General features: G+C 38.8%; 1 protein-coding gene across 5 annotated transcripts; it reads left to right on the forward strand.

Annotated features, from left to right (window-relative positions):
* Positions 1-10,788, forward strand: gtpbp8 (GTP binding protein 8). Of its 5 annotated transcripts, none has more exons than XM_077536907.1 (9): positions 14-145; positions 289-384; positions 533-716; positions 844-997; positions 2,056-2,154; positions 2,548-2,678; positions 3,046-3,145; positions 4,290-4,408; positions 10,607-10,788. In XM_077536907.1, exons 3-9 carry the CDS (start codon positions 553-555, stop codon positions 10,695-10,697), a joined length of 858 nt encoding a protein of 285 aa, XP_077393033.1. In that variant the 5' UTR covers positions 14-145; positions 289-384; positions 533-552; the 3' UTR covers positions 10,698-10,788. The 5 variants fall into 5 exon arrangements, with proteins under 5 accessions (XP_077393032.1, XP_077393033.1, XP_077393035.1 ...); XM_077536909.1 differs by having other exon boundaries at positions 289-372; XM_077536908.1 differs by having other exon boundaries at positions 14-132.
* Positions 10,789-10,931: the final 143 nt, after the last annotated feature.

Below are 10,931 nucleotides of genomic sequence, written 5' to 3' on the forward strand. Positions count from 1 at the left end.
CGGACATATTTTGTACTGCACATAACATAGAAGCGTGAGTGCGTGACCATTTGTCAAAACAAATAAGGCTTGTTTAAGTCTTACCATTTATTATTTACGGAATATATTTGAAACCAACCAGACATAATTCGGGTAAGATGATTTTGTATCCTTATCGTCTTGCAGCATTTGCAGTAGTTTGATCACAAATTGACCCCCCTACCAGATTAGTTTAAACTAAGCGTAACATTAATTAATAAACAGTGTCCATCCATCCATCCATTTTCTTGACCGCTTATTCCTCACAAGGGTCGCGGGGGGTGCTGGCGCCTATCTCAGCTGGCTCAGGGCAGTCGGCGGGGGACACCCTGGACTGGTTGCCAGCCAATCGCAGTAATAAACAGTGTAATATTTGTAAATATATACCGTTATAAAAAAACAAAAAAAACAAAAACGTCTTCTTTTTTAGTTCGGTGTATCAATTTCAGTACTTAATTTGAAGCTTCGATAATGTTCCAACGATTTCCGTTTGTCTCTTTCCCTTTTACTTAAGACAAACCTGACCATTTAGAGATGATCGTTTGTTGGCAACATCTACCGTGGATTCGACGTGGGACCCAGTTGTGTACGTTTCCTCGAAAGAACGTTCACAAGTTGGCCTCCCTGCAAGCTGTAGCCCCAAACAAAGTCAAACACTTGCTTTACCCTTTTACAGAAATAGAGGCGTACCTAGACAGGTACCGTTTTTTCTTTGTTTGTTGTGGAGGGGGGGGGGTTGTATTTCATACTCCTCTGTTTGCATTCCTCTCACTCCCAAACTTTAAAATATACAGACCTTCATATCTATTTTAAATGGACTTTCAGCTCTGTGGACAGGACATCGTTCCAGCTTTTTCATCCCTGTGTTGAAGATGTTCTAAAAGCTGAGAGGCTCTTCTGCCCGTCACCATCTCATAAGATTGATTATTATACGTCAGCAGAAAGGATGGACCACTCACCCACATTGAAACAACCAGAGGTCAGTATGCATGCTCTGGATACACTACAAAGCCGTAAATTTTACAGTTTGCCATCCATGATGAGTCAAGTAATTCGGGTCCTGTCCACTGCTGCTTTTTACTATTGCCCTTGTGTTCACTAAGTTGTTGGACTGCACATAAGATGCTGCTTTTTCATACGACATAACATTTTCAGTACACCAGTAAATGATTTTAGGATTGGATTTTACCATGCCACTCCTAACATCCTTTATTGTCTAAAGGTTCTTTACAACTAATGCCATCACATCAACACGAGAGGTAGTTTCAATCGTCTGTTTCCATGTCCACCTTTTGGGGCCAAAATTAAAAATAAAACAAAAATACATAAAAAATTGTCCGGGTGGATTTTCAAATTCCCTGTAAAATGTCCAGATTTGATGTCTACCCTGGCAATTTCACTCAGTAGATTTAGTGTATTGTATGTATGTAGTGTTAGTTTGACCTAGTGTTGTCACGATACCAAAATTTTTACTTTGATACTATACCTGCATAAAATACCACAATACCGGTACTGAAACGGTACCTCGACAAAAATCTAAAACATCAGCAAAAGCAACAATATTAAAACTGACAAAAGAACTTCAAATTATTTTTCATTAATTCAAAATAATAGGATGTATGTTAATTTATGTACATACTGTATATATTTATGTGTGTATATATACTGTATGTGCTTTCACATTGCATGCCATATTCTTGAACTACAATATTTGACTGCATTTGATGTAAATATTGGTAATACAGTGGCACTCCAATGACTCAATGTAACTTTGCTTGAGTGTGCGTGCGTCTCTGTTCTTCTCCATTCCTTTCCCAACTAGTCGACTGTGTAATCAAATAGTACAACCTTGGAACAAAATAATTCACACAATTCATTTTTTAAAAGGGGCACTTTGAGCATCAAAAGGCAAAGGGCAATATGTCAATGGTTCCACCCCACTTCCGTCTCTGTTGTTCCAGATGCAGTTAAGCTGCAGAACATAAAAGAGCCATTGTTTGACGTGTGTGTATCCATGGTGTTTGTGTATATCCTTAGGTGTGTTTCATTGGCCGAAGCAATGTGGGGAAGTCATCTCTGATCAAATCCCTGTTTTCCCTGTGTCCAAATGTGGAAGTCAGAATCTCCAAAACCCCTGTGAGTAATCACAACAGACATGTGTGTTCCTTGTTAAAATTGCCTTTGATATGTGTTCCTCTAACTGAATTATATTTAGTTCATCTCAGTTTGCGTGTCTTCAGCTGCTGCTCTATGTTAAGTGGAACATGTTTTGAAATCATTTATCTTAGTCTAATTTGTTTAAATCACAAAAACCCCGCATTTCAACACAGGCTTGTTAAAATGTATTTTTGAATGAAAATGAGTAAATGTTCCTAACGAAGGGTATCACAAAGCGAAATCATTGTAATTACCAAGGAAGGTACATGACATGAAGCTATGTCTGTTATAATGAAGATACTGTATGAACAAGTCAATGCAGTGCTAAATGATGTTAATCAACGTTCATGTTTGTTCTATATTCCCTTGTAGGGTCACACAAAAAAGATGAACTTCTTTAAAGTGGGCAGTGCTTTCACCATCGTGGACATGCCAGGTTATGGACATAAAGCACCAAGAGATTTTGTGGATATGATCGAACCATATCTGTTCTCAAGGAAAAAGTGAGATATTGATTGAACTACTTGGAGAAGATTATGGGGAAATATTTGTCTCAAAAGTATTCACACAAATAATATTTGGGATTTTCACATGTTTTCAGATCCACAAACATAACCGCCATTTTCACATGTGCATTTGTTTTTGAGACAAACATCATGCTTTTTTCAAGCTATACTGTACATCCACCTCCATCTACAAGGGGGCAGTGTTGTTGTCTCCATTGTGAAAGCAAGCCTTTATCTGATCTTCTATTTTGTGTTTATATAACACTAGATGGGGAAACAAAATATGTTTCAGAAGTTTTTCAGATTAGGGCCTGTAAGTTGGGGTCCTCCAAATCATGTGACTAATGGCTTTGTTTTCTTGCAGTCTAGTCAGGACATTCTTGTTGGTGGATGGCAGTGTTGGACTGCAAAAGACTGATCACATTGCCCTTGAGATGTGTGAGGAGACAAGATGTCCATATGTGGTAAGATGCATATTCTCTTTTTATTTGAGAAACGCAAGTGTCATATTTTGGCGAGTAATAGACGTCCCCTAATATTAAATGACAGCCCCAAAATCGCTTTAAAAAGCAGTCTTTTTTTAATTTTTTTTATTCTCTTTACTTGTATATAATGCGGCCCCGAAATTTTCTAGGGGCGTCGATAGACGAGCAAGAAATACAAAAACTCAAACCCTATTTCTCATGGAAATATGAAATAATCAAAATAATAATAATAATAATAATAATAATAATAATAATAATAATAATAATGAAATGATAGCTTTTTATTTACATACTTTATTCGATTTTTTAAAAAGGCCAAATTTATAACACCTATTGGTTGGGCCATTATAACATTATGGGTGTTTTTTCTGTTCTGGGCTAGCATTCTCATCCATTGCAGTTACATGTTTGTACAGTTTGAGTCAACTTAAAAACAACACCTGATGAACATCTGGGGCTAATGCCACATTAATGAAGTAGTTTAAACAAAGGAATGCCTTTGGGTTGATTTTTTTTTTTTTTGGAAGACAAATATAACTTTTATGTAAAATACACACTTTTAAATGGATTTGATGAGCTATTTGGCTATTTCCAGGCACTGAACTGTCATAATTGTAAAAACAAAAACAAAAAAAACTTTCCTGAATTTTCTTTAGATAAACTGTATTCACATTAATTTTCTCCCTCTAATTTGGTAGTTATAACGAAGTTTTCATGCCACTCTAATGCTCAGTTCTTTCAACATTTTTGTCGTTTTCTTCTGAGCCCTGTGTCAACACAGAATTAATAGTAAATGTACCCACTGTGCTATTTAAGTACTCCAGATCTCTGAAATGTATGACTATATAATAAAGCACTCACCCTCGTTCTACATTAAAGTCAATTATTCATGCTCTCATGTTATTAAATATTTTAAGCGTTTTAAGGCTCTGACAGAACAGCTTTTAGGAAAGCTTGGGCAGTGAAAATGTCATATTCAATCCAAGTTTTGTTGTTGCTGCTGCTGCTGCTGCTGCTGTTAGTTTTTTGGATTGTTCAATCTACCAAACTCACCGCTAGCCAGCAAACCACAATGGGACACTATTCAGTTTTAATGATCATCTTACAAACATTGTTTTTGCAGATGGTGTTGACCAAGACTGATAAATGTAGTCGTGGCTCACTACTGACAAACCTACTGAATTTTCAAGATGTGATTAAAACACAGACCACGACTTGCTTCCCTCAGCCATTTTTGGTCAGGTGGGTGTCAGCCTTTTTTTTTTTTTTTCTTTTTTTTTTGGTACAATATTTTTTAATTGAGGCCAACAAATCCTATTGAAGGCTTTGCAGCTAACCAATCTTACCTTAATCAATTGTTTTAAATAATCTGTGGTACAAAATGGGCTGGTTACATCCAAATCATCTATTTTGAAATTAAAATCGCAGAAAACGAGCTTTTTGTGAAAAGACATTTAAAGGCAGCAGTGACTTTTATGCTAATAATTTGTGCTTTAGTGATGCCTCAAACATCGGAATGGTCCTTTTCTTCTACAAAATGCCACCAACAACAATGAAAATGTACTTTTGATGACAAAATAATGACAAAACGAATCAACAGTGGAAAAATAGATCGACTAGGGCGCATGTGTCAAGATCCGGTCCTCGAGGGCCTGAGTCCTACATGTTTTTGAGGTTTCTCTACTCCAACACACCTGATTCAATGAACAGGGTCATTATCAGGCTCCTGCAGAGCTTGCCGATGAGCTTAAATATGAATCAGCAGTGTTGAACATGGAAAACCTCGAACACATGCAGGATTCAGGGCCTCGTGGACCGGACTTTTACCCCACTGGACTTGGGTAAATCGAGAGCTTGGCCTTCTTGCCAAGAAAAGACTTGCTTGCTGACAAGTTGTGTGTCTGGATACTTTTGTCTACTGAGTATACAGTATCTCTCTCCACCAGTCACGAGGCTAGTCAGTGGGTAGTATCAAAGCAAGTGCAAGCTGCACTGTGCTGCAGGTTGTCAGATAAGCAAACCTTGTTTTGTAGCTGTGGACTTGACAGAGCAGTGCACTAACAACAAATGTTGTTGTTGTCTTGCTGTGCTTTGGAAATAAACGTGAAGACAGACAACCCAAGATAATTGGAATAAAGCTGTTACTGTTCTCCACAACAGAGATGGTCTTCAGTATTACACATTGTGCCCTTTTACTCAGAATTTCTACAAATATTGGCCATGGTTATCAGTTAAAATGTACCCTGTAGAGCATGGGTGGGCAATCCTGGTTTTCAAGGGCCAGTGGTGCATATTTTTGGGGTTTCCCTCCTTTAATGCACCCAAATCAAATGATCAGGGTCGTTATCAGGCTAATGCAGAGCTTGCTGATGAGCTGATCATCTGATTTATGTGTGTTATTGGAGGAAAACGCCAAAAGCATACAGGACTCGAGGACCAGGATTGTACACCCCTGCTAATCATGCTCCTTGATCATCCTCAAATATAAAGTGAGCTGTCCTAGCCAGGACAACTATTTTTTTTTTTAATCAATAAAGATGTGTTTCTTAATCTTGAAAGAATATATTACAACATGAATAAAGTCCATTAAAATTAGTAAATTATTTCTTGCTCAAACAAAAACAATATGTTTTCCCTTGTTTATCGTGGGTTCATCTTTTGCGGCCTCGCTGTTTATCAGATTTTTGCACAGTGTGGGCTTTTTTTGTTTGTTTTACAACGTGCCTTTTTTTTCTTTCTTTCTTTTTTTTTTCTTTTTTTCTTTTTAACGGGGTGCATACGAGCACCCGCAGAGTAAATTAACTTCACTACCAGCCATTTTAGAAAATTTCAAAATTTTCAATACCCACGCGATATTACGTTCAATAATTATATATAAGCCGAATCTACCAAATGACAGAATAGAATAGAATAGAATAGAATAGAATAGAATAGAATAGAATAGAATAGAATAGAATACTTTCTGCCCCGTCCCGTTCTTTTATAATTGACAGTAGAAAAATGTAGGTTTGCCAAAATACAGCCATTTCTCCCATGGACTCTGAAACTGTGTTTATTTCGTATAAAATGGGGCAATGATGTCATCTACCGGTGGTTTGGCATCAGTAAAGTTCTTTCCAAGTTTGACATTTACAGTGGAGCATAATCAGATTCTCCCCATCTATCCCCACTCTGAAAAATTATAATTGACAAGTATACTTGTCACCGGGAGTGAATGAGTTAAAAACCAAAAAAACATACCGTATTTTCCGCACTATAAGGCGCACCTAAAAGCCTTCAATTTTTTTCAAAAGCTGACCATGCGCCTTATAATCCGGTGCGCCTTATAATCCGGTGCGCCTTATATATGGATCAATATTGAGCCGCAACAGGTCTCGCTGTAAAAACGCTATCGGTGACCCTGCACGATCGGTGACGCGCATGCGCAGAAGATCCCGCCATCTTGGATCGCTAGCTAATACTAATACTTTACCTCAGAGAAAATAATAAAACAGCTGTTTATTCATTTTGGGAGTGAATGGAGTTGAGAAAGCTGGTTTGACTTAATTAATTATTTTAATAAAGTTTGACTGACCTATCTGACTGTTTTGTTGACATTCCCTTTAGCGCATCGCCATTTAATGGATGCATAACGTAACCCCAGCCTCTACTGTAGTACCTTATATATGGGAAAAGTTTTAAAATATGTAATTCATTGAAGGTGCGCCTTATAGTGTGTTGCGCCGTATGGTGCGGAAAATATGGTACTTTTAATTGGAAAAAAATGACTGTAAAAAAAATATATGAATGGAAAAAGCATTCATAATAAACTAAAAATCATACCAAAACGAAAAAACATATAATAAATGAAAAAAATATACATACTGTGCTGTATACAGTAATAAGTAAATTAAAAAAACAACAATATACTTTTAATGGAAAAAAATGAATGTACACAGGTACATTTTCAAATAAAAAAAGAACATATATGATAAATGAAAAAGCATTTATAATAAAATAAAAATCATACTGCGGGTATATTTTGGAATGTAACACCGGCGATAAACAAGGGAACACGGCATACTTAAGCACATTCCAAAAAGTTTGTCACTTTTTTTTTTTTTTTTTTTTTTTTTTCCAGTTTCTCTGAGTGTGAGCTTAAGTTCGGGCTGTGCCTGAAGCCGACATCTTGTTTAGTTTTGTTTTTTTCCAGTTTTCATCCCCATCTTGTAATACGCTAACACTAAATGTCCGCAAGAGCGAGAATGACGTCACCCTCCACCACTCCACCCCTTCCCTCCCCCAAGAAACTGTGGCGGGGTCGCCCCAAACACTCCACACTGAAGGGAAGATGCAAGCTAGCGGTGTCTGGGGGAAAAAAAAAAAAAAAGTCAGGGCTCTTTGTACTCAACTGGGCCCTGGTGGAGCATAAATGAAACCTAAACAAAAACATAATATAGTAGAACATAATGTACCAAGTTTTTTGTATCCTCTTCTCATTGGGCGTCATTCACTAACAAATGCATAGGAATGTTTGTACTCAGAATCACCGTCGGATTTACAACATATTAGGGCTGGGGAAAAAAGTCGACCAAGTCAACTTTAAAAATAGGTCGACAGGAAAATTTTAAGTCGAGCTCCGCCCGGAACCATGTTTGCGCCGTCGCCGTCCATGTTTCACACGGACCTTTTATGCCGCCGCGCAGAGTGTGTTGCGAACTTCAGTGAGAAGAAGGCGGACAGAGTAATATTTATTTATTTATTTATTTATTTATTTATTTATTTATTTATTAAATGACTCCTGCTTGTTTGGTCTGATTGGTTGTTTGAATTTTGAGGTGTGTTGCACAGCCGCCATTAGCCTAACTGCGCATACAGTTCTTTTACTGCAAGTGTACATGTACACTCGTACAGTATTTACAAAATTTATTAGTTAAAATTATGTCCTCATTGGTTGCACTATTTTAAAATGGAGGAAAAGCGAATGGATAAGAGGACAGAGGTACAGGCTCTTCTAAACATTTGGGAGAGGAAGAGAGCACGACTTTGAATCGGAGTCACCAAGCCACCATGCACGTTACTACTGCCAAGCTTGGTTGGTGAGGTGAACAGCTAAAATGCTCACGCGACCCTCAAAAAGTCTGTAAAAGCTGCAAAGATACACCAGGACTTTTAAACGCTCATAGATCAGTACAGCGGCATGACTGCCGAGTGAATGGGACGGCCAAATCGACGCCACGGTTCATGGATACCGGAGCAATAACATGATTCAGCGCGTCACGGATAGACAAAGGTAAACACGACAATAATGTTACAGAAATGCTTGTAATATTGTCATTTAGTTCGCTCCCTCGTGTAGCGCTTGGCAGCTGCTTAATTGTGTGACTGTCACTTTGTATTAGTGAAGTTATTTATTTTGCTGCGACCGGCAAATTATTTTGCCGTGAACACTCGGAACGAAAATTCTTGGCCTGCCGTGAATACCACGATTGCTTATAGACATTCACAAGCGTATATGAATAACACAAATGTGCACGACCAGTTCGCTGCGGCGTCGTGATGGCCGTTTTGTCGAGTCAAACACATTTCACTGGGAGTTAGCTTAGAATTTCACGGCAACGTAGGCAGAATTTTTCCATTTTTCCACTCACCGGTCCGTGACAGAATAACCCCCCTCACAAACACGGCTTGAATCGCAAAGCCACGTCATCTTGGTCGCGAAAGAAGAGCTTATTCCCCTCGGCGTAAAAAAAATAAATAAAAAAATCCCCTCGGCGTGGCAAAAAAATAAAAATAAAAATTCCCATCGGCGTAACAAAATAACACCGGTGATCAGTTGCTGGTCACGGCAAACAACAAACAAACAAACAAACAAACAAACAACCACCATCGCCTGTGTTTTAATGACCATACAACACTGAAATGAAGGGAAGCCCCGGGTTTTCACCGGATGCGGTTGCGGTGCGGTTGCGGTGAGGTTGCGGTGCGGTCCGGCGACGCAAGCAATTAGATTCCATTCATTCGAATGGTGCAGTTTACACCGCTTGCGGGTGCGTTGCGTGTCGACTGCGTCTCAGCTGCGGCGTGCCGCAGGCCTTCCGCAAGGATAGACCTATTTTCTATTTTTGCCGGACGCCGCAGCGGTAGGCCTCCGGCAAATGGCAAGCTAGCACAAAACACATCGAGCGGGACAGGAAGACCGACGCAGTTTCAAAATAAATTTCCGGTTACCTTTCAGAATAAAACACTCGCCAGCTCCTATTTCGCAAGCTTTTCAGCAAAACGTGACGTGGGCGTCGCCGGGCCATGTGCTCATTCACGGTTTAGACACCAGCGAACATGGACGAGGAGAGGTTTATATTGGAGGTGGAAAACCACAAAATAATACATGACACGGCACATCCTTTTTATAAGGACAACCAAAAAAAGGATTCTGCATGGAATCTCATAGCAGAAGAAGAAGAAAAGGTTAAATCAAAAGAAGTCCACCTCTCTTTCTGCTTCTCTGTTGAGCACAGACTTTCTGTATGTTTGTCGTTGTGAAATGCCACATGATCGCGCGCGCGCGGTCCCGCGAGACACGTTGGGAAGTGGGCGGCGACGGATCTGCCGGACCGCAGCTGTGCGGAGCCGGTGTGGATTGACAAAAAAATTGACCCGTCCGGGGCACGCAGTCAAGACGCACTGCACCGCAACCGCACCGCAACCGCATCCGGTGAAAACCCGGGGAAAGGCATGAAGAAGGCGTGCGTGCGTGCGTGGCTGCGTGCGGGCGCGCCGCAGTCAGACTAAATTAAAGACTATTATTGTACAGTAAATATAAGGAACAATGGTTTTTATATCCAGATTATCCACTCAATTCAACACATGTTCAACATTTATGGCCTCAAATCTTAAAAATAATAATAATAATAATAATAATAATAGCCTAATAATAATAATAACCATAATAAGTCGATTAGTCGTTAAAAATATTTTTTTTTAAAAGTCGTTAGTGACAGCCCTACAACATATGCGTACCAGCCCATTTTGTTCTCACCAATGTGCATAATATGTTGATCAGAATTCATTCTAAAGAGAATGAATGTGCATACCTACGGCGCTCTAATTTGCATAACCTGCGCCCATTTATTCCTAAAAAAAAAAAAAAAAGACATCCGTTTGGCCGATCTCAGCCAATAGGTGAAAAAAAAAAAACATTTGCGAGAGACGTTTCTCAGTCTTTGTCCTATTTTCAAAAGGCTGTGTCAAAAAGTTATGATGTCAAGAGAAAGCTGCACTCAAAACACGCAATGACAAAATTAATTATGAGGCTATCAATAAACAAAGCCTGCATAAGTTGTTAAAATAGATAGTAAGCGATAAATATAGAACAGAAAATATTGATGATGTGGGTAATCGTGATTTTATGAATTTTGAGTGGCTGATCTCTTTCATCTTTTCTTTTTTCCCCCCCTGCAGTTCCCTCAAGTTTTCAGGGATCTACCTCCTGAGATGCTTCATTGCTCATATAACAGGAAATGTCCAGTTAACAGACACTTCTCAAAACTGATTATACACAAGCTTTGTGTCAAGAGGAGGACCTGTGTCTCAAATTATTTGTGTTATTTTATGAATAAGTAAAAATAAAGGAAATGATCTGACCTTCAGAGTATTCCAAATTGGGGAAATTAAAAAAAAAAAAAAAGTCAGCAGTTGACTGTGATCGTAACTTTTTATAGAAAGTAGTGTTAAAGGGTTCAAGGTCAAATGACGAAAATCTTTTGCACTGCTATTGCTATCACTT

This window comes from Festucalex cinctus, chromosome 11 (assembly GCF_051991245.1).
Source record: "Festucalex cinctus isolate MCC-2025b chromosome 11, RoL_Fcin_1.0, whole genome shotgun sequence".
NCBI lineage: Eukaryota > Metazoa > Chordata > Actinopteri > Syngnathiformes > Syngnathidae > Festucalex > Festucalex cinctus.